General features: G+C 38.4%; 1 protein-coding gene across 1 annotated transcript; it reads right to left on the bottom strand.

Moving 5' to 3' along the window:
* Positions 1–582: 582 nt before the first annotated feature.
* Positions 583–25843, bottom strand: zdhhc9 (zinc finger DHHC-type palmitoyltransferase 9). Its single transcript, XM_060886022.1, has 9 exons — positions 24915–25843; positions 15878–16038; positions 12001–12159; positions 7945–8082; positions 7344–7390; positions 6734–6838; positions 4455–4558; positions 4220–4325; positions 583–3302 (listed from the first exon to the last, which is right to left on the bottom strand). Exons 1-9 carry the CDS (start codon positions 25079–25081, stop codon positions 3129–3131), a joined length of 1161 nt encoding a protein of 386 aa, XP_060742005.1. The 5' UTR covers positions 25082–25843; the 3' UTR covers positions 583–3128.

The raw sequence follows: 25843 nt of genomic DNA, 5'->3' as shown, positions 1-25843 counted from the left end.
CTGACTTGCTTCTCCAAAACACCCAAAAGTAGCTCACTTTCAGTCTGGTGACTGTGCTGACCAAGTAGACAATATTGACCCTGTGGAACTCCCAATTAACAGTTTTGATGGAAACAGAAGAGTCGAAGTGCGAATTGTATTCCACAGAGAGATGCTGTAGTTTTTTTGGATACAAACAAAGAGTTATTACCTGAGCATCATTTACTCCTGGTGGATGTGGTTCTTCCTTTGTAGTAGTATTTTGTAGTATAGTAGTAGTTCAACAGTTTTATTGTCTCACACACACATACACATACACACACACACACGTGCCCATAAATATTTTGATAGTAGTTTTTTTTGTGCTGTTTCCCACTGCAGGAGGGAAACTTCAGGTTGAATTATAATAATTCATATTTGGTCTGCATAAATGAGAATGAAACATCATGTCTTTTTACAATGATGGATCAGGTAAATGGGGATAAGAAACACTGTGTACTACAAAGCACATCTGTATTGTTGGGTTATAAATGTACAAGCTATGTGTACCTAGCTGAGCGTATTTATTAATACCCAGGAGTTATGATACATGGACAAGTATAATATATTAAGATATAGTATAATTTAATGACCATACATACACACACCAATCCAGCATGTAAAAAGAAAAGTATGAGATAATCACAGTGTTTATACAAAAAGAAATGAACAGAAACATAATTATCTTGCAATACATTATAGTGTATAGACTATACACTGTAAACATATATATCGAGCAAACCTTAATTGTTGCTAATATTCAATACACATTAACTTCTACAATGACTTGGCATTAGGACTGATTGTAGATTAAGATATCTCACATGATCAATCACTTCAGCTGTACCTCAAAATCAGCACAGTGGGCCTGATCATTAAACAAGCAGACCTTCCACAGACAGCAGTGCAGTGCAATCATCTATCAAATTAACCCTTCATACAACAACAACATACTCACCAGAACATGCTGATTTGGTAAGAAGAAACTGATCTTTTTACTCTGTACAGCAAATCAATAAGAAGTGAACTAGATCATCTTAAAGCCCAATCTGAACATGGTGCACTTGCCTCTATTAGCACAGAGTTTGCTAACAGAGATATTACACATTTAAGTAGGTGCAGCATTGTTATTAAGAGTCAAAGGCCTCCACTAATGTATAACTAAATCCCCTTGCATCTGTTGCTAATTGAAACTTCAAAGTACAAGGTTCTACACAATGTTTTCATAAAAAAAAAATAATAATAATTAAGTTATATGAAACGTAGTGTTCTTGAAACCAGGCATTAACATTCAAATGGCTGCTTTAATTTTGAAAGAAAAAAAGGCTTTTCCATGATTGACTTGACATCTCTAAAAAGAGCTCATGCTTTAGTCATCCATTTATAGTTTAACTCCAAGCCCTACCACAGGAAACAGAAATACTGCACGCTCCCTTCTTCGCATTCATTCATTCAACACAAAGTTGTCTTGTTATAGTGGTCAGCAAAATTTCAAGTGTAATTATACATTAACCCTCCCACCTCCCCTCCCAAACCCACAAACGACAAAGAAAATGCTCTAACTAGCAAAACATATTGCACACAGTTGAAGATACTGTGAATGTAGTAAATGGTACTTGTACTCATTCAACATTCTTCCACTAGACATTAGCTGAAGCATACACAATGGTGTCTATTCTACCCTACATACAAATAAAACGTGTCAAAAGGAAAGACACTTGCACAGATCACAGAATAGCATGATTTAAATATGTTGACCGGCAAAATAATCTTGCATATTATATCCATTTATTTCACTTCCCTTTGTCTGCCATTGTAAACACTTCCTCTTCTTTTTCTTCTTCTAAGCCTCGTTGATCTATACTGTTTCTCAGTGTGAACCTAACAGATGCTGGAAATAGATTGTGAGAAATAAATTCAATTTACTTTGAGTTGAATATCCTGCTCAACCCAAAAAAAGGTTGCCAACTCATGGCTGCAAGTGAAGGAAGAGAAGAGGAGGATGGTGATGGTGGTGATGACGAAGGCGGCGACGACCAGGGAGGAAGGTCTGGCCCGGGGTCACTCGTCTCCCTTGTTGTCATAAGTGGGAGGACAATCACCATAATGTGCATTCATGGACATTCTTTCCCTTCTTAAATCCACAAACTCTTAATATTTTTAAACATTGTACATTTACATCATGGCTTGATTTGTTGATATTTTTCATATTTTTGCAGGTCAACTTTTCATTAGTGTTCTATTTTAAAAGAGATCACTTTAATACTCGTTGTATGCTGTTTGGGTTGTATATTGAAATGGAATTTGAAGGATCCTCTGCAAATGGCCTCATGTTGTCTGAGATAGTGCAGCTTTCAGATAAGGCACTGTTATGAGCGTCTGTCAACAACAGGCCGACATGTATGTGCTGAAATTTATACACACCTCACATACAGAAAGTGTCTAACGGTGTCCTTCATCGCAGACTGAGCTGCAACGTTTTTGTACACTGTTCGTGTCGACAAGAGTTCTCTTTCTGAGCGCCACACTTTGGTGAATAATATTTAATAAGAAATCAAAAGACAGTTTGTGTCACTGACATAGATAGAATAATGTAAATGAACATCATGGGTATTTGAAAATGGTGTCCAGTTGATCCCACTTTACTGTTGGACATAAATTCACCTGTTTGAATGTTTAGTTGTGGCTGGTCTCTCTTTTTTTTTAAAAAAATCCTCTGTATGTTTTTGTTGCATAGGACCTGTTTCACTAACCACTGCACAAAGATCTACAGGTGTTATGCATCAGATCATATGGAAGGTTAATTAATGACGAACAGCCATCAAGAAATGCTCCTGGAAGAAAAGCTTTGCAAGTAGACGATGTTTTGATATTTTGTCTTTTTGTGTGTTTTTGCCATGCAGCGTTTCACAGACAGAGTGAGAGTGTTACCACCAGATGCCTTCATGAGTAAGGCAGCCAAGCTTGATATGACCTTCACCTGAACATGGACAGTGAGGAATAGATGCTGCTCTGATGATCAGAGTCTTTCTCAGAGCGAGTGGCCCTTTGGATTGTTCAAATATGCATCTTCCTTAATGAAACGCCATTCACAGAGTTGTAGCAGAGATCTAGTGGGCTGACTCTTTCACAACAATGGGGGCAGGGATTTTAGGGGACAAGTCTCTTGGGCTGGATGGTTTCTCCTCTTTTGGGTTGCTGGCGGTGGTTTTTTGGGCAGTGGCGATGCTGGGCTTGGCATCATCAGGAGTGTGTTCATTGGGAATCAGAGGAGCTGTGGTTTTCTACCAAGGAAGAAATAGTACAGTTAGTGCTGAAAGAATTTGTATCAGTAATTTGTCTCATAATCATTATATTTGCATGAGCATGCCTATGCAGAGCATTAAGCATTAATGCTAGGTCACTTCACTGGTCCACTGAGTCGAATTCAAAACTATTCCCTGACATTCTAGGCAGCAAATAATTTTGCACCACATTATCTATGAACCTCTACAGCAACACCTGTATGTCAGTATGTCAGCTTCTTGAGGTCTGGTGTGTCCTTCCAATTTCTGTTATACAACACCTCGCTACACTTCAGTGTCCTGATTCCTCAGAAGTGTAATGAGGAATCATTCCTGTGTCTCTATTCTTTCCCCAAGGTCTAAAGGCACATTAAGGACAGGACTAGTATTTCACATTGCGTCGACTGTCTTTTGTAATTCTTAATTACATCTATTACATTCTGTTGTGAAGTCTCTAGTCTCTAGTTTTATCCCTGCAGATGCCCCAGGTGCTTTGCCTTTCTGCACTTATACTCAGACAAATGACAGAATGCATTAGAAATCAACACCACATTAAGCTAGTCTAATCCAACCTGAATGTAAGCTGAGAGAGAAAGCACTAATGCTTTTCATTTCTTAAGTTCAGCTGTGTGCACTGTGCCAAAAATAAATGGCAGGGTTTGGTTTGAGCTAAAAGGATACTGTAAACTGTAAAAGGTCACTGGAATACATTTTCTGCCTCCCTGAGCACCAAAACCCCCAAAACAATGAATCCCAGTATGCAGAGAAAAAAAAAAACACCCACACACCATTTAGATCTCAACAATCTTCAGAAATTTCCGGTGTAGGTTTTACACAAAGCAATGCAAATACATGAAATTCAGCAGAGTTATTTATGCTCTGAACACACACACCCACTCTCTACCACACACACTTACTGAGTTGGGTGGAACAGTAGTGTTTGTGTTGGCAGTAGCATCAGAAGCACCAGAAGGAGTGGAGACCGAAGGTTCTTCAAGCATCACCCCTCTTCTGTCCAGAACACTGAAAAGACAGTGTGAGAGAGTGTGTGCATACCAGGACGCAAGTTAAATAATTCAAACACACTCATAGACTCCAAACATATTTAAACTTTTTCTACATTACTATAAACCTAGTCAGTAAAGTTCATACCTTGGGTAAGCGGGACCACAGAGCACCTCACAGCAGTTCTTGATGATGTTCTTGTGACTGTATGGATTCTGGATACGGTTTTTCCCTGACCATGAACCTTTTATCTGCACCACACAGAAACAAACCCTTTACTTTCAGAAATGCCGGTTAAAAAACAAAACAAAAAAACAAGCCATCTCCAATCCAACCCCATCCCCAACTATAACTACTTACACAAGCTCAGAACCTACTGTCAAATCTACTGAACTATACAGGAGTGGGAACATTTTGCATCTTATTCAAAAATGGATCTTGGCATTCATTTCAACATAACTATCTACTACATCTGCAGCATACTGATGTGTATCATAATAATTCTGATGTTTCTCTGTACTAGAAATAGAGTCAAGAAATTTGAAATAGGCACAAGCTTATATTTGTCATAAGCTTACGTTTTCTTTATTTGTTCTCTTGAGGGCTGAGAACAAATTAAAAGATGACAACGCTCTAAAAGAAAACATTAGAAAGGTATCATGGACCTAATCTACATAATCTAATATAAGGCATTTGTGCAAGATGTTGTGAAACAAGATGTTATGGCAATAGAAATGTAAATATGATATTTAGGAACATCTTGTAAATTGCAAAATGCAACATTTTTATACACTCTCTGTGTGTGTGTGTGTGTGTGTGTGTGTGTGTGTGTGTGTGTGTGTGTGTGTGTGTGAGGAAAATGGAGGTGGAAGCTGTAACGGGTGACAGCTGTTAATGTGCCTGGCAGAATGGGGTACCGGCTGTCATGCTGTCTGGATGTTCTGGGTGTAATATTTCAGTACCATTAAGCAGACAGTGTGAACAGTGTGTAGGCAGAATATGGGAGAAATCCCTGATGAAACACGTCATTCTTCTGTATTGAAATGATTGTATCTCACCTTATGAGTATAACTGTGAACTCACCTTATGTGTAATTCCAAATTTAAAAACATGCATCTGTGGAATTTATTACCTGCCACTGAGCTTTCATTCTAAATGAGTTGATGGGGCTTTCCATTCTTTTTTTAAGTAAGGGGGGAAATAGGCTTGTGAGATATAATTGTAAATCAGATAATAGATTACAGAATAATAGATAATTTAGTTAATTTTATATTAACATGATATCATCGGAAGTAAATTATTAAACATATTAAATAATTTGATGCATCTAGAAGCATTGCCTCTTCTTCTTCCCCTCTCTCTCTCTCTCTCCCAAAGTCCACAATCTAACTGAATTTTTGTAGTTGCCACTGCCAACAAGCAGCACCGACTGGACAGCTGATAATATTACTGTATTCCACTGAATTTACTTGCTATACAGGGGAAGTGTTTGTTTTATTTTAGGCTCTGCATGATTGGTTCCGATGAATGCCCTTTCCAGTTCATTTGTTTAGCATGATTTTGTGATAAGGTGGTAATCATTTGCAGGGAAAATCAATATAGCACAAGGATAAGGATTTAAATCAGTCAAATTACTCTGTGGTAATCAAATATTCCCCACATACATGGTCGATGTAATTAAGAATTGAACAAATGTACAATCTCAAGGGCTGACAGAAGCTGCTTTCAGAAGCAAACGAGTGTGCTTTTTCTTTGGATAGAAATTATGAATGAAGCCAAAGGTTTGCTAACAGGATGGAACTTTGACTTCTATTTTCTGTAAAGTGTTGGTTAAATTAGGAACAGGAATCAAAAAGGCTAAAAACTCCAATTGCCTGTCACTGATGAGGAGTAACAGGAATAGGAGTTGGCCTGTGAGATTTATGCTCAGGCTCAGGTTTGAAGGTGCCCTCTGCTTCCAATGTGCTTGTTGCTTGTGCTTGTGAGTCATCTGCTCCATGGCCAGTCTGTATTGATGTGCCTATTATTAGCAAGATCAAATCGACGTAAATAAAAGCGCGACTTGAGCCAATGCATCAGGCACAAATGGCCCCTACTGACAAGGATTTTGTCTCTTTCTATCTCTTGCTTTCTTTTACACATCTCCCTCCATGTCTTATTCAGAACAATTACAAAAGCTGAAAAAAAAAACATTACGTTATCAAAAGATTGTAGCAAAGCATAAACACTACATTGATCCTTTGCTAAAGGCGTGAGCACATAAGGAAAGTGCATTCCTCACTGTGTCAGGTGAAGATGAGAGCTTCAAAACCTCAAAGTCTGCCACAAATCAACACACCACTGTATCTTTCCAGTCACATGACAGGAAGCAGGAAGTCACACACAAAAAAAAAAAAGTTCATGCACTTTCAATAGTTGCCACTCACATCTTCATTGGTTGTCTGGTTGAGCGAGATCAGGTATGTATGGAAGCCCGTCAGTCCTACAACAGACCACAGTGTGAAGAAGCACACCAGCACCTCCACCACAGTAGACAAGTCGGTTAAGGAAATGAGACACAGGAAGACCAAAATAAATTACTTCCTAGGCTGCTGTGCATGGGCTAATTTGTCTGCTTATGACTCATACACACTGTATCATATGCTGTTTACCGGTTACTCTGCAGGTCACTCTTATCACTGCACGGCAAACAGCTAGAAATAAATACCTTATCTGGAAATTTTCCATTTTTACTCTCTGGACAGAAAAATCCCCACTGAACTCTGAACACGATTAGGCTTAATATCTGAGACACATGCTAGATGTGTAAAAGCTTTTATGGAGCTCCAAAAGTGCTGACGCTCAGGTATAAATATGTGCACCACATAGTAATAAATCTGCTGATGATCAAAGAGAAGAAAATTATTCAAGATGGTGTGAACCTTAAATAAGCGTGTCCTTTAGTTTATTGTTGCAATGTTTCATAATATTTATAGCAGTACTGAGAGTTTAAGTAAGAGTTTTTTTAATGCACATGAAGGTGGTGAAAGGATATGTGCCAGGGGTTTCCTTAAGAGTGTTCACAAATCCCGAGTCCACTGATCCTGTGGAAAACATGAACATAAATACATATTATTTATTAGTAAACTGTGACATCTCGATTTTTGCTGCCTGATTATGTGTATCCTTTCTAGATTTCTAAATTCGTTCTTTAAAATTAGGCTTGATGTCACGCTGCGTTCTGTCCATAAAATGTAATTGCAAGCTTTGGGCCAATTAGCTGACTAAAGCACACTGTGGAAATCTCTTACTGCTTCTTGGCCCTGAACTGAGCTCTCTTTCCTCACTTCTTCCATCCCTCCCTCCCTCCCTCCCAACCTCATCCTGTCTGCACGCGCCTGTCTTTCAGTGGAGGTAATCTGATGGAAAGGAAGATGAAAGGCAGGTCATGTCAGCCAGCCATTAACTGTAGCTCACTGCAGCATAGCCTTAAAAAAGATTCTCCTTCTTTCATATGTAAACAAATCAACAGCCTGAAGCTTTCAAACGGAAGCATCACCAGTGCATTTCTCTCCTTTTCTATTCAACACAGACTTTTCTTTCTGACGTATTAACTTTCTGAGGTAACGTGAGGATCCCCTTGGATTTTGACACTCACGTAGTACGACATGAACAATGTCGAAAGCGAAGATGTAGATGGTAAGGAGGGAGAGAGAGAGTGTAAACAGGTAGAAGTAGCGGTAATTCCTCTTCCCCACACAGTTTCCAACCCATGGGCAGTGATGATCAAAGCGATCTGGAAGACAAACAGAGAGAGATAATTCAGTCTTGGATACAAATAACAATCATTTTATCAAATAGTACTATTACAACAACAACAGAAATGCGTTTTTTGACACTCTTACAAGTGAACTGTAATGTATTGCCTTGAGAGTATTTCTGAAAAAATAAAACTTCATGACTCAGTCTGACGATATTTGTGTGTCATCTTAAATCATGTTCACATTGATTTGAGCATTAATTTATTCTGGTAAGGAAATTTGGTGAAGAGATTCAGAAAGGCTGTGTGAGTAAATCAGGAGGTAGATAAATATTCAGGGAATACAATAGGAAAATGAACAGATTGTAAAAATAATAATGTGATGCCGTCTTTGAATCACTGTTGCGTCAGTGGACTTCATCAGCAATTATTTGAGACTTCAGCAGGAAGGAATAAGTGTTGGATCTGTGGTCAACTCGGAAATGAAGCTGAGCCATTAGTTCCTCAGGAGCTCTTGGTTGCTTAATTCCACTCAACTATAAGTTGCTGTAGAAAGGACAATATTTACATTGACATCATCTACTGTACATTATCACCCAAACGAAGATGGGTTCCCTTTTGAGTCTGATTCCTCTCAAGGTTTCCTCTCAAGGGATAGATGTTAGAGATATATAGTAACCTAATTATAAACTTGTTATTCTGTTTACGTATGTAAAGCTGCTTTGAGACAATGTAAATTGTTAAAAGCGCTATACAGATAAACTGAATAAAATTGAATTAAATTAAATAATAAACATATATAAACAGTAGTCCAAGAGTATTTTTGCTTACTCAGGTTTTGTATTCTTTTCATTTTTTTTTTTTTTTCATGATTGAAAATTTTCATTCCAAAGTCATTAGCTGAAACAGAATAAAGACAATCCAGGCATCTTCACCGTCACAGCAATACGTTCTAAAAAAAACTTCATATGAAGTGGAAAAGTCAGTATGGTATACTGTATATCAGGTATCCGCCTATACTCCAAACTCATACTACATCAGTATTAAATCACAGATAGTAAAAAGGGATCAGTGCATCTTCAGTTTTACTGGAAGCAAACGGTTTCTCTGGAGACAATTAAAGCTCACTTTCTTTGTGGAGACACAATCCTGCTAATGTTAAATAGAAGCACAGCTTGAAAAGTTTACAGAAGCAAACAATCTGTTTTACAAGATCATCCATGCAGGAAGCACTTACTGTAACCTGAAAAAATGTTTTGAAAAAAAAATTCCCTAAAGTCCTGAAAAAGAAATAAAGCACTTCAGATAAATAGCTTTGGACATTTCTGATCTACATTCTCATCATCAAAGCTTGCCTCTGGGCACCATCGAGAGAAGATGGCTGTGTGTGTGTGTGTGTGTGTGTGTGTGTCAGTCAGACAGTACTGCAGGTGCATGTAGCCCAGACAGATGGCCCTGTGTTCACAATGACTGTGCAAAGGGGAAAAAAGCCTTCATGTATTTCTCCTGGTATGTATACAGTACTTGTATGTATATAACACTCGAGTCCATTAGAAGTGGCACCATGTTAAACATTCCAGACATCAAACACTCTAGACTCTTGACTGTAGACCAACAGACTGACAAAACGAATATATCTTAAGAACAAACAAATATGACACATCCATAACGACACATATATATGACACATGCTACTTCATGCTATAACTTTTGTCACGAAAGCCCTGCATGCTACTGAGTCATCTCTGTCTGCCACATCAACTACATTTACAATAACAGATGCTCAAGCAGATTCATAGCATCAGTCTTATGCACTGCAGTTTCTTCCTGTTTACTCTGCTGTCGTCTTGTAGGAGGTAACGGACTACTCAGTCACGCTCAACCAGACTGAGGGACAGCTTCTACCCCATCGCTTTCAAGCTGCTGGTTTACACACACACACACACACATGCGCACACACACACACACACACACACACACACACACACAAGGCTGTAATAATAGAATATTAAAACCCACTCAATCAAGATTGTGCAATATGTTATTAAACAATCAGGACAGGAGTGTGTCAATATATGCCTGTCTATACTGTAACACATACACTATATGGCCAAAAGTATGTACACCTGATCAGCACCCCATGTGCTGATTTCATTAACACTGATTTAGTCTCCTTTGCTGTTAAAATGAAGGCTACTTACAAGCTTTCTACTAGATTTTGCAGTGTAGCTTTGAGGATTTTACCTGTTCAGCCACAAGAGCATTAGTGAGGTCAGGCAGACAGTCAGCACTCCAATTCATCACAAAGGTGTTGTGTAGGGATGAGATCAGGGCAAATGGACTCCACTTAGTGTACAAGGGCACTGTCTTGATGAGACAGGTGTTGAACTTTTCTAATCAGTGTAGGGAAATCATAACACTACAGCATACAAATACATCAAGAGTTTGAGAGAAGAGAAGAATTGATTTTTTCACCTATACATTACAAAACAGTGAAATTCTTTTCTTCACATATCCCAACTTTGGATGTTGGGGTCAGGGCACATGGTGAGCCATGATATAGCCCCTGGGGAGGGTTAAGGGCCTTGCTCAAAGCCCAACAGTTGCAGCTTGGCAGTGCTGGGGCTTGAACCCTGATCCTCCAAGCAACAACTCAGAGCCTTAACCACTTGAACCTCCACTGCCTACTGTGATGATCAAGTGTCCATTTACTTTTAGGTATTTATTGTTGTTAAAATAATTTTAAAGCTGTTCTAGTTTTTGTATACTGCCGTATTGCCTTGACCTTGAACTACCTGCAGTGTTGCATCTACACTGTTCTGTTTTTTTTTTTCTGGAGAGAAGAGTGAAAAAAGCTTTTTTTTTTTTCTTGCTGAAATATATGAGAAAGTTTTTTCCAATCAAACTCACTGCTATACAACTACAGATATACTGCTGTCATGTCACTCTGAATATGCTTTTAAACAACATTTATATTGTATAGAGATTTCTGTGACAGCAAGAGATTTTACACTTCATTTTACACCTGCAAGTGAAGATATGAGATGTGTTTAAAGCTGAACTGAACTGCTTGAGCGTCTGCTGTGTGTCAACTGACTTTACAAAAAAAACCTACCAAGAAAGTACAAACATTTAATAACTTTGTTTTATTTCCTTTATACTGCCTTCAGACACACACACTAATCACAGATGTAGTAAAAACAGAACTACACAACAAATCAGCCATATTAAGCTTCTCTTGAGTCTTTTATTAGTCAACCTCTAATTAAATCCAAATCCAAACTGAATTTCATTTACATATCTTGCATCTAAGCAAAGTTCTTTGCAGAAATGACACGGTACCAAGAAAACAAATCCAGTGTGCTAGAAATTTTTGATGAACTGAAAACAAACAGGGGGGGCACGGTGGCTTAGTGATTAGCACGTTCGCCTCACACCTCCAGGGTTTGGGGTTCGATTCCCGCCTCCACCTTGTGTGTGTGGAGTTTGCATGTTCTCCCCGTGCCTTGGGGGTTTCCTCCGGGTAAAATTGTCCGTAGTGTGTGATTGCGTGAGAGAATGAGAGTGTGTGTGTGTGCCCTGCGATGGGTTGGCACTCCGTCCAGGGTGTATCCTGCATTGAAGCCCGATGACGCCTGAGATAGGCACAGGCTCCCTGTGACCCGAGTTAGTTCGGATAAGCGGTAGAAAATGAGTGAGAGAGTGAGAGTGAAGACGTTTTATATTCTAGTAAAATGGTCAAATTTTTCACTTGTCATTCAGCAGGACTTCTTGAGTGCTAAAAAGTTTAAATGGTTGCACATCATAGGCAGATGCCTGAAACTGGCCCAAGGGAGGGTCAGTATATCAAGCACACACACACACACACACACACACACACACAAAGAACGTGCACACATGTACGCACGCACACACACACACACACACACACACACACACACACACAAAACTCACCCACACAGTTGTCACAGATGCTACAGTGGGAAGCACGTGGAGGACGGAAGATCTTGCAGGTGTAGCAGTATTTCAGCTTGACAATCTGGTTGTTGATCTGCACGTTCCTGATGCGAGGAGGAGGGCGCTGTCCAGCCGGGACGCTTCCATTGGCTGCCTCTGTAAAACAAGAAGAAATTTAAATGTGGCATCAGTTCCATTTACAAGCAGGAATGATGTGCTGCCCTGATACAGAATAAGAAACAACTACACAGACATTTAAAGTTAATAATTTACACACAAATCATAGAGTTTTTTCTCTTTTTTTTTTGCTAAAGAGTATGAGTAGAGTAAAAACAACACTTTGTGCTTGAGAATAAAATGCATTATTCAGAGACCGCAAATTTTACAAAAGCAATTAATAGTGCAATAAATCACTGGTTATTTCGTTACACACATAAACATTATTTGGTGCCTTCACAGTACTGTAGATTCGGCAGAGTCATTTGTGTAAAAGGGACAGAACTATTTTGATTACTGGTTTTCTGTCATTGCAGGAAACCTAAGAACATGTTGAAGGGAGAAAACAATATAGCTGTCTTTAGATCAACATGCCTATAGCCCAGAAAATCTACAGCACATCAGTTTTTAAAGGTTTTCAATTTCACTAGGGTTACACAGTAAGTTGTAACCTCGATAATACGGATTTTTAAAAAAGTCAGATTAACACGTTGAGTTTTAAAGCAGCAATCAACTTCCAAAGTCCCAAGTCATTAAATCCTTTCAGGGGTTATGGCCAATTTAATGACTGTTTTAGTCTCAATCACAAAATCCTTCCAGCACACTGAAACGTTTGCTACCTAAAAAATCCCACAATGCACCACAAAAACCAGGGAGCATCAATGCACACTATGTTCCCTTACTGGAAATGACTTACTGGAAAAGTCAGACGAACGCTTGACGTTCTAGAAATGGTTTATTTGAGTTTCAAGCATTAGCTAGTATACTATCCTGCTTCAAGCTCCATGAAAGAAGCACATGTGATTTAGCTAAAAGTTTTATAGGACATATTTTATACGTTTGGGGTTTTTACAGCGACTGATGAGGAAATTATAATGTCTGCAAAATTTGTGTCATTGTGTCCCTGTGTGTACTGAACCGGTTTCCTTAACTCGTGTACACAGTATTCTGATTCACAATATCGGGAGCCAGAGAGCTGATTGAGACAGCTATCGTTAATCATTTGAGTGCACAGACTTGTACCAGTGTAAAATGTGATATTGCTTCATTCTTAACAGGGAGAACAAAACCTCATTGGAAGCATGTATATAATATAATAAACCATAATAAATTAAAAATCTATCAGGTTCTAGAAAATTATAGAAAACTGTTATGTACAGTAATAAATAAGAAACTGTGCCTGTGAACTTTTCCACCTTTTAGAACATAACTAAACCAAACAAGTGACATCTTTTCCATCCCAGTGCCTGGTGGCTACCATAATACTCATTATACACACGCAAACCTCTCTGAGGGCACAATGATGATAAAATGATTTATTAATAAATAGCCACCCCTATTTATTTTGTTCGCTTGGGTTACTAAGTTGAGGACAAAGCGTAATTATCTCATTCTCCAAGTCATGACCATGCTTTAGTATCCTGTTCTCATGTGTCAGAAGACGTCATGCAGTATTTTTTTTATATCAGGATGTCAAAACACAAAAAAACCCTTGGTTTTCAAATTTTTGGATGTCACTAACTACAGCACAACAACTGAAGTCCAGTTTATTTTAAATGGAGTAACCAGGCATTTATATCTGAGTAGCAATATATCTGTAATGTTTGTGCAAACAGACACAAAACAGTACACCTAGAAATAGCATATTAATGGGTATAGAATTAATAGTAATAAATTCCTGTGCTACTTCCCAGCAGCACTCTAAAATCTGGCTACTTATGCCATCAACACATAAATACGCAAGAGAAAAGTACAGGAAACAACAACAAGACCAGAACCTACAAGGAACTATATAATATACAACAGCTCCCTAAAAGTCCAGGTTTAGTGCAGATAGTTCACTACAATAGTAATAGCACCAGCTCCTAAATATAGGTGAACATTAGCAGGAGAACTCATTTATCAGCTCTGTCATGTGAAGTGCTTCTGCCTTGTCACACCCACTCTGCCTCATGGTGCTGAGAGGCGAGAGGATGAGAGGACGGAGGAGAGACGAAGAGAGAGCCGTGCTTGTGCATCTTCAGCAGTCAGAGCCTCTGTGCCTATGAGGAAATGGCAGGGTGGGGGAGGGGAGGACGGAGGATGGAGAAGATTCGACGGCAGAAAGCCGTAGTGGAGAAGGGCGAGGTACAGTATAGCAGTGCATGTGGATCATCAGCTCTAATCACAAGGTCACAAATGTATGCAATGTGCACCAAGTCCTCACTAATAAACCACTTATAGGTATATAAAATTACATCAGGATTAAAAATGTGTGCAGAAACCGTTGCTTAGCAGCTTGTCACTAAGCAAAAGAGGCAATTAGCCATAGTTACTTTGCTAATTCCTGCCAGCATTTTTACAGACCACACTGGAGAACACATTTAGTGATATAGCGTACATAAAACCAGACTGGATGCTGAATACAACATCATTCGACATCAGATGACGTTAAAAATAATAAATCAGACAATATCAACAACAACCCAAATACTAAACTTTAAAGTGTGTGATTTTTTTTATAAATGAAACAGTATAACAATCTATCTATCTAGGATGAAATACACAACCAACATCACTTGCACAAAACTGTTAAGGTTGGTCTTATGACCTACTCTATGTTGCTACAGGGTATGTTGTATGTTGTGTGAATATTCATTCACTTTTCCAACCCTCCAGGATTGCAATCGCAGAAATTAACACATGCATCATATATGAGTTCAGCTCTCATGGAATGCAGTTTGTCTTCACTGGAAGGAGTGTAAAATAAGGATTCTCTGCTTGTAGTTTGTCAAGTTAACTAGTTCTCTACAAAAGAAATACTCAAGTTGCATCGCAAATTTCGAAAAATGTCACTGCAAAATCAAGTATTTTTAAACCGCAACTATCACACACAAAAAACCTTCCCCAAATCCTACAGGGACTGAGATACTGATATCTGTTTAATACCAATTCAAGGACAATATACATATGAGAAAGAGAATCTAGCCACAGGGGTTGCAAGCCAGTGACTTCTGTGCCGGTCCGGAAGAATAGAGCGGGTTGCATTAGGAAGGGCATCTGCCGTAAAACGTGGCAAATTTAAACATGCAAGTCGTCCTGCGAGAGTCGAGGATGCCGAGGATAGCGTTAGGTGGAAACTGATGATTCGCTGTGGCAACCCCTAACAGGAAAAGCCATGAATGGAAGATGAAGATACATATGAGAAAAATAATTCAAAATTTAAAGAGGAAAAAAGCTTGTAAATGCATATATAAATTCAACCAAGAAGGCCTCCTTAAAGTGTCTGGCTACAGTAATACTGTGGTGTTGGGAGCAGACTGTCCTACCCATCCTGTCCAGCCCTCTCTAAAGCTGTCTAAAAGCTGGTTTGGAATAAAGCATCACAAACAAAAATTGCAACTAACATCGTAACTATGCTCACAAAACAGCTAGAATCTTCTACTATTTGAGCATAAATTTTATTTTCTGTTTTTAAAATTAAACATGTAAAATCTGGCAGACTGCAAACTCAGAATAATGATGACAGTATTAAATGCAACATGATTGACTAAATCTGGCTGATGACTAAATCCTAACCGTCCTGCTTATGCCCCGAGGCTTGTAGACATGCTACTGTTGACCTCATCATCCTCCCCTATGCCATATGATAATTGTGAAATCCTGAAAAGACACTCACCAATCTCCATCTCAATGAAGTTGGCTTCCTCGGGCAGGGCGCGGGGCAGCACGCCTGGGTCGCTGAAGCTCGTCCTCAGCAGCATAGCCATGACAAAAAGGAAGAGAACCACGCCGAAGACCGGGATAGCCACAGAAAGGTGGACAGCCAGGTACGGGCACCTGCACATTTCAAAACACAAACACTGTTCTCATATCTTTCACCCACGTGATTCCAGTTAATATGTTTTGTACACAGATTTGATGTTGAAACATGCTGGAGAATCAAGAGATAACCTCAGATATGCTGAATACACAACAGGATGCCTTCAAGGCTCAACAATTCCACAAACGTAAACAGAGGAAATGTATGCTGTATTTCTCATGAGATAGAAAGTAAAATTGCACAAACTGCATGGATTTTCTCTACCACATAAAACTATTTGCTAGAAAATAAACAGAATGCTACCAGCATTCCCAAAGCAGTTTGCAGTAAACCTGACAACACAGATTCAGATGCAGCTCCAGGTAAAACATATTCACACCTTGTATCCAAAATGCTTTGTGAAAGCCTTATTTAAACTCATGGCTATTTTAATATACAATCCAAAGCTCCTTAGAATATTATCAATGGGCTATACAAATATATCTTACACATTTAAAATTACACATGAACAGTAATGTACTGAACCAGTTAATTCGATTGTTCTGTTGCTCCGTCTACAACGTTAAGGCCAAGGCTTTTTGTTCACTACAAAAAACAGCAAAACAAAACCTTCAATTAGTCTTCAATACCAATACCAGGGCCTGAATATATAGAGATACATTATATAATTTTGATCATAAGAAATCTAAAGGCCTAAGTGAACTCTGGGTGATTGTAAATACAGCATGCATTTAAATTCATGGCTGGTCTAGTGTTTGACTCAGTGGAGAAATTAAAGACATGGACTTTGTATGTCTGTTGTGTAGTTTACCGAGTGTTTGTTGAAATGCAACTTCTACAAATTTTTCCAGGTGTCACCCCCTCGCTATAATACGCACTTCCAGACTTCCCTAAAAGCGGAGCAGGGTTTCACACAGTGTAAGGTAATATACAGTGCTAACCCTGCTTCTAAATTACAAGTGTGACACGCTCCTCTACCCAGGTTAACAGTAGTGATTAAAACTAGAATAACCCAGGGATATGCTCAGGGTATAAACTTTATGCTCAGTGTGAAAAGCCTAAATTTTAAGATTTTTAGAAAATCCAGAAATTCACCCCTACACTTAAACCAAAGAATACGAGCAAAGTACAAAATTCTTAATAGTACAGTACAAAGTAATGAGTATCCAGGAGTACTTTAGGGGTGCATCAAACTGTTAAGAGGAGTGAAAGTGGCCTGAACTGACAAATTATGCATACACAATCTTCTGCTTGCATAAATATATAGACCGGATCAATCACACGGTTTTCCTTTCAAATTCAATGTAAACAATACCCTGGATGCAGTGTGGATGTATAGCAGCTTGTAATGCATGGAAATAAACTTACATTTCAGTTCCTATCTAGAACACCTGCATTTACTCAGATGAGAACAACATATCATATGAGCCTTAGCTCTTTCAGGAGTGCTGAATTTTATTTAATCCACTTTGATAGGTTTTCATACAGTCTACAGATATTTGTGAAAATAACAGTTTGTGGTATTTTGTAAGCAAATACAGTACCATCTTTCCACATAAGTTTGCAGGCACCTTACATTACATAGCTATTTCACACTACACATGTTTTCATATTCCACAAGACAGGATAATTGAATTTATACAAGTAACGCAATTTTAGCGTTGACATATGCTTGATTCTTAATAATAATGTTTTGTGATGAGCCAGATGTTTTGACATGAGCAGTTAAACCGCCGCTGTTTTTCTGAAAATCTTCCAGGTTCGGCACATTTTATGCTCTAGCATCTTCTGTAAAACCGAGGCCTTTCCAACAATGACTATATGATATTGAGATCCATCTTTTCATAATGAGGGTAACTGAGGGACTCACACACAACAATTCAATTCAATTTTTTTGTATAGCGCTTTTACAACTGACAGGAAAGCAGCTTTACAAAGAATAGAAACAAAATAAAAACTAATAGGTCAGGGTAATGTCGGAGTTCATTACAGACTTAACACTAATTCCTTCCTGCCAAAGTCTTCAAATATTTGCTGATGCTCAAGAAGGCAACATGATTCATTAGCAGGAAGAATAGTCTGTCTGTCCGTCCATGCATCTATCCATCCATCTTCCTTCCTTCCACCAGCATTTCACCAAGAACCTGCTCATGTTACAGTGGAGGGATTTATATTTTATATATTGTCGCTGTCGGGGGGAAAACTTGTATGTCCAAATTTTGTCAATTTCATATTTTTTCACATATCGATGCTATTGGTCAGTCCCCACATGGGTCTGTTATTTTTACAAGTTATTAACCAATCTAAAGTCTTGAAAATAGCTTGAGCGCAAATCTCTTAACTCGATTGGACACGGTCACTGTTGGACACGATTGGATTCAACTGTCTGAGAAATCTCGTAACTCCACCTCTTCTTCACTCTGCGGGAGAGCTTCGCGGCATATTTTTCCTCAAGATTAAGAGTCACAACGAATCAACACGTCTTCTGAGGTAAATGTCTTCAAAACACTGGTTATTCATGATTCAGTTATATGAATTATACAATAACAGTTTATATATTATATATATGACAGTTTTATCTCGAAGTAATAGAAGGCTCAACGTGACCGCAGACTTTATTGAACACTGCTGGCAGCAGCGACGTCTGTGTCCGTACCATTCTGATCAATGACAGCATAATCTCGTATCTCCCTGCTCCCAAGTCATAAAGCTTGTATCTCCGATAAAACATGACTTTGGGGAAATGTGTTAATGTTGGTACACAACAGTATGATAGCAATATAAGGTATAATAACAACTTTAACGATACAATGTTTAATAACTCAAAAAAATACAACGTTTTTTTAATTTCCTGAAAAATAATGGTTTTGGAGATACAAGGATTCCGCCCGACAGCGACGATATACATACATACAAATAAACAGGCCACTTTGCATAACCTCGAGCTTAAAACCTTGAATCTTCAAAGTCTTCAAAGTCAACAGACAAAATCAACGGAAAAAACCGAAACATTCATTCAGGTCATTTAAATAGACAACTGAAAGTATCTAAAATTAGAGAATTGAACTTTTCCTACCTGGTATCATTGAAAATGTAAGGAACTGTTAATACGTCATGCAACTACAAATCCAAATGTCAAACCAGTTCAGATTTCAAGCAGCTCGATGTGGTATTACACTTATACATTAGGGAAGATGGTGTCATCTTTTAACAGCTGAGAGTGAGTCGGAGTGTAGGATAGTATATGGTAGGATAGTAGGATAGTAAAGGCTAGGTCTTAGACAAAAGTATCTGGGCAGATCCCATTATTTTTGTGGGCAACCTGAGTGCACTGAAACTACTTCCTCATGCACACTACAGACTATCCACTGCATTGAGCTATTAATAGTGGAAGCTTGAATCTCCTCCCACTCAGCTGCATGTGGAGCTCTCTTGCACTACTAATGCATGGGTTGTATATCACTGTGGTTGTCCTTGCACTCTTTCAGATACTGTGATAAATACATTGGCTTCAAATGCAGAGGGAGTGGCCATCAAACTGCTAAGATTTAATATAGATCCACACGGTCGGAGCTGCACAAATAATGTGAAAGCTGACCACTTCGAGTCACGCTACACCATAAACCTTTGCAGCACTTTTCATCAATCCAGTCATAGCACTGGCAGCTACTTCTTCGCTGTAACGTTATGTTGCTGGGCAGGTTGCTTTTATCAGGCTGCTCTCTGATATAGTGCCAGGTCCAGTAGATCAATTCTGCTGGGTTTCAGCACAGCAACAGGGCAAGAGAGGGAGAACAGCAATCTCATTGCCATCATTTCCACACAGACAAGTTGAAAAGAGTTTTACAATACGTTGCCGTGAAAGTGGATAGACAAGTGTGGTGTATGAGCAGAAACGATCTACAGCACTCAACCAGTGGGACAGGTATGGTCTGTTTGACTGGTGTTGATTGTATCACCAGGAATGAATTTGGAAGGCAGAAAAAAATCCAGTCAACAAAACATTCCACTTTCTTAAGCCAGCATGCAAAGAAATGGATGATGGTGGGGTGAGCTCAGGGTGTGCATGTGCGTGTGTGAGGCTTTCTGCCATATCATCATCCTCCTGATGACTACTATGCATCTCAGACCAGCTTCATCATTACTTCCCATCACAGATCTAAGCTTCCTGCATCATCACACTGCAGTGTATATGATCTCTGCTCCAGAATCAATAAAAAACTATTGACAATTTGATTAGAATTTTGTTCTTCTACTCAAATATCAAATGCATCAGGGTCTTTCGCTGCTTATACATACACAAGACATTACTAGGAGCTCAATCAAAATATGATTATTATTATTATTATTATTATTATTATTATTACTAAAAATAAATTAAGGTTCCTTGTTTCCCTGCGTTCCTTTCATAATCTTAGTGCATAAACAAACAAATGTCTTTATACACATGTGGTGTGATGGTGCACACACACAAACACAGAGAGAGAGAGAGAGAGAGAGAGAGAGAGAGAGAGAGAGAGAGAGAGAGAGAGAGAGAGAGAGAGAGAGAGTGGGAGAGAGAGAGAGAGGGGAAAGGAAGGAAATCAATACTACTGCATTATCAGGCTAGTCTCTGGGTGGTTCAGTGGGGTGGGGGTACTTAGCCTTCATTACTAATAGTCTTCTAGTGAAGCATCCGCTGTTGCACTAGGGAGCAGAGGAAGGGTGGGCAGGGAAGTGGCTGTTTGACGCACAAAGAGTGAGTAAGATTCTTATGCATAGGGCACATATATGGGGTAAGTAAAGAGACAGGTGACAGCTACTACTAATAAGAAAAACATTGCTAAAATGGCAAAGCAAACATTTTGGTTATACACAGATTCAAAAACACAAAAGAAATATATAGATCCCAGTCATAATCACGTCAACTGGAAATCCAAGTAGCAGATGTTTACTAAAGTGGAGCATTTTGTATATATATATATTATGGATAACTCTTTATCAGATGTGGTTGAGGTCACCCCACCACTCCCAAACACACACACACACACTGTAGTGGAATGAGATGGGTAGCTTTTGGAGTCAATTGGAGTCAATTGGTAAATGTGCAATATGTGCAGCTATCTACATGATTTACAGCACATATTGCACATTTACCAATTGACTCCAATTGACTCCAAAAGCTACCCAACCAAATAATGAGCAGTTTAGACAAAAAGTAAGCTCTGAATCAGTTTTCAAGCTTCTTTCTTTCGCCTCTGTTTACTCCCAGACCTTTTCCTGATGCCCTCTTTTCAGCTCAACTTATTGGAAATTCTGGTCATTTTCCAGGCCACTGCATCCAAAACATACATCAACAACTTGAAATCCATGCTGTTCTCTTACAACACCATGCTAGCACTTCACCTCCTGTTCATATCTAACATAATTCCAGTCCACAGACATAGCAATGTCACAGTCTGACTTCTCAATCAGAGTGAAATGTTTTTCACAGTGTCATTAATTTAGTGAGAGCAACTGACCAAAATGTTTGCAGCTTTACTAAAATTTGTTCAGTACACTCAGTAGCTAACATGACAAGCTTGATATGATTATATTAATACACAATTTCTGCAGGAGTTCCTCACAATACAATAACACACGAGTCCTTGTATTGTATTTAACAAAATATATTCACATTAAAGTCTGTCTGTGATCCAGACTCCTATAAAAAGGGATTTTACAGGAGTTAATGTTAATGTTAATGTTAATGCTTAATGCTCAATATACACTTTAGCTCTTCAGGAATTAAATCATTTACAGAGTAATATATTTTTATCCTTTACAAGAGTCGAAGTCTAACCAGGGAAAAATTCATCGTAATTATGTGAAAAAAAAAAAATCAAACATTTTGCAGATGAGTAAACAAAGAAGGTGTTTGGTATGTGCTAGCCACAGTCAAGCTTACATTGCTTTACATAACAAGTCAAATCCAGCATGAAAGTGCAAAAAGTGCACACGCTTCTCACAAGAGGCCTCTTATAGCACAATTGGAGTAATGAATGTACAATGCAGTACAAACATGTCAATCATATACACTTGCCTTTGTGCAAATATACGGTGCATGTGGTGTACAGTGTGTTAGTACAAATCTGTTCTGTCACCCAGTAAAGATTTCAAACACATTCTATAATTAATTCTTTTTCTATAAAAAAAAAGTGCATATATTTCATGTGTGTATATATATATATTTAAGTGTATATATTTCATGTGTATATTTAAAACTACTGCAATTATAGCCTTTGGGGGCAAAGAGCAAACACACATTTAGCATTTAGTGTTACGTGACCAACAGAACCAGCAAAGCGGTGAAACTGATATGATCATCTGATAAACTGGAGAAACTAATGTCCAAATTCCACCCGGAAATATATAAAAACTGTGTATGTGGTTTGTGAAAGTAAGAAACACAGCTTTGTTCTATTATATCACACTTTTATTATATTCTAATTCTCTTGTTGATCAGTGGAATCCATTGAAAAAATAATAACCTAAATATTAATATTCAGGGAGAGAAAGATCATTAAAAAATCTGCCTTTTGTAAAAATCAATGTATATTACTAGGCCAGAAGAGTCTTACTGATGGGTGGAAAAGGAAGTATTTATCCTAAATGTCTCTGGCAACAAATGAAACAAATGCACTGCTATGAAGAGATAATAACCTCTGAAGGCCTAGAATGATTTCACACAGGCATACTCTATTCACTGCAAAACACAACACTGCACCAAATAACTAAATTAAATAACAGAAGATAGAAGGAAAAAACAGCCAGAGAGAAAAGGCAGCATGTCTGAGAAATGCTCTGTGACTGGCCACAGAAATGCCCTGCAGAATATACAAGTGCACATATTTTTGACTATGTTTTCTGTCTGAGAGGAACAGCAGAGACAGAGAGAATAACTGGTGCTTTGCTTTACAATCTGTCCCACTGGAGTATGTGCCTGGAGTATCCCAGGCACATAACCCAGTCTGATGGGAAATGGCCAAGCCGGGATTAGACATAGACAAAATTCACACTGGGACACTTAGCTTTAAATTCTTAGCTTGGACATTTTTCGTGTATTAAAGATTCTATTGCATTAAGATCAAATAATTTAAGCAGTTGGTAAAATTTTGTTGAAATATCTTCCTGGCTTAGGCTACTGTCAGTGTTTCTGAGCAATGTTGATTGGTATTGGTATCCACCAAGCACTTCTTGGACCTTCTCCAACCCACCAACTCTCAGTTCTCAAGTCTCCCTCTCTGTTAACTGGAAGACCAATACTACATAATCCAATCTGTAGAAATAAAAATAGTGGTAAACTCAAATTAGACCGCTTGCTAATCTTTTGGGCTGAATAAACTCCTGCAAGTCCAAAATCATAAATATTGATTTCACAAAAATAAAGGTTTCAATTCATTTAAGTGCTTGGACTTTTTCATAGATTCCAAAAGCTGACTTTTTTTTTCTATTTATATTTTCTTTCCTTCTGGACATTACTAATAGTCCACCACTCAAATAGCTGAATAATCGAGGGTGACAAGTTATATTTAATTTCTAAATTATCTCTCCCCATGAAGCATAGTTAACAGCAACTCCAGTGTGAACACTGTGTAAAGTAAAACACTGTGTACAAGAAAACATCATTGCCAGTGCATCTGTGGTCTCAAGAGCAACCTGATTTCTACTAATACAATGCAATTAATACAACCTTTTATGTCGGCTACAGGAGTAGAAAAACACAAATAATGAAGCTAATGAATTCACACACAATCATACATATCTATCTGGGCCAGAAAAAATAATAGATGCCTCACAATACACCAGACGCAATACACCGGCCATCAGTAAACCCAAACTAAAGCATGGCTGAAATTCGGTTTGATATTTGATATTGATTTGATACAATATCAAAAATCAATATAAATGGTTTGATATTCCCATTTTATCATTCTTTTAGCTTGTCATGAAAACATACAGATTAATTTGAGCTTAGCAAGATTCTTTTCTTAAACATGCCTCGAATTGTGTCTCTCTAGAGGAAGATGGATTGAACTGTCTTGAGAATCAAAACAACATCATGAAAGTCCTTGGCTATATCATTTAATATGCCAAAGTGTTGAATTTTATCAATCCGATAAAACCTGAGTATTGTACAGGAACAATAGTAAGAGTGATGATGCTAGAAGGGGAAGCCATTATTAGGACTCAACATACTTCCAGGTCATCTGGAGGCCAAACATTGCACCTAACATTGCACAAAGTATATAAGCATTGTGGAAAATTTTACAAACCATAAACACCGACTCATTTATTCCATGAAATTGTGTTCCGTTGACTGACACCGGCCTTGCACATAAACACAGGAGGCAACTTGTATTAAATCACCCCACCATCATGCATCTAAGGTTTCACATAACTTGATACCAGAAGCTTGTGTGGAATTTTTAGGAGAAGAGTATCAGATCAGAGTTCTAATATCAGTATAGTACCGTAGGTGGAAAAAGGCATTATCGATACATTTGTGGTCTCAAGAGCAACTTGATGTCTACTAATATATTGCAACCCTTTATGTCTGATACAGGAGTAGAGATGCACAAATGATAAAGCTAATGAATGCTGCATACATTCATACACACATACAAAACATTCCTATCTGGGTGGGAAAAACGTATAGATGCTACACAATACACCAGATTTCTAAGAAGGCTTTAGGTTGGTAATGAACTTGTTTCCTCTGTTGTAGGAAGCACAAAGGAAGCAACATTCCAGGCCTTTGATGTTGATCTTACTGGAAAGCATATGCAGTAATTTGACTCAGATTAGGCCACAACATGGTTACCCTCCAACAGGCAGTAAAAAAAAATAAACAAATAATCAAATAATGTCTTACTCAAATGCGAAGAATAGAGAGCAGGTCCCGATGATGAGGAAGAGTGTGAGGTAAAACACTCCCTTCTGTCTTGCCATCATCACTCGGCCATCGCAGCAGAAAGTGTTCTTTCCTGGCAGCTTTTCCCATTTACGGGTCACCTTTTTCGGGATCATTACCGCCGACATTCTGCTACTTTTTTTTTTATTTATTTCAGAGCTGATTTTTTTTTAAGATCCCTTGTGTTTCTCACTAATCACTGCGTACTGAACAGGACTAAATCACTGTAAAGAAAACAAAGCCGAGCTACAACAACGCAGACAGATTAGAGACTTTCAGTAACAAGGCTTTTCGGACAAATCCAAAATGTTCGTGGATTCACATGTTCAGGAGGCTTGTGGACATCCGAACAGATGCTTGTTAGGGTTGTAAGACATGAGTCGGTGTAAAGCTAGGAATCCTTACTGGATAGTGCTATGATTTCGTGGAATTCTAATACAGTCCTTTTCCAGAGACGCAGATTTTCCATACCAGTTGTCCAAAGCGCAAAACCTTACAGGAGTCAAAGCTTTAAAATCATATAATCATACAAAAAAAGAAGAATCTCGTTGAGAATGGGTTCAGGTAAAAAAAAAAAAAAAAAAAAAGCTGTGCTAATAAAAACGGACCCTGTAGCCACAGCTGGAGACTGGACCTTGACCGACTGACATTCATGTCATGTCATTAGGTAGCGCAGTAAACAGGCGTGATCCAAAATCCACACACATTCATACGCGGAGCACAAAGCTTGTTCTGTGGTTCTTGGGGCGTGGATCACTCTCCTAAAAAACGATCAAAGAACATCTGAGTTTTCGCAAAAATAGTACTAAAAAGATCATAAATCGCAGATTGATCTGTACTCGCGGAATTTTCTGCGCCAGACGGAAAGCTGGATTGTGAATGGGAGCAAG

The sequence above is a fragment of the Tachysurus vachellii genome, chromosome 13 (genome assembly GCF_030014155.1).
Source record: "Tachysurus vachellii isolate PV-2020 chromosome 13, HZAU_Pvac_v1, whole genome shotgun sequence".
In the NCBI taxonomy this organism is placed as follows: domain Eukaryota; kingdom Metazoa; phylum Chordata; class Actinopteri; order Siluriformes; family Bagridae; genus Tachysurus; species Tachysurus vachellii.
This window is presented reverse-complemented; position numbering and strand designations above follow the sequence as displayed.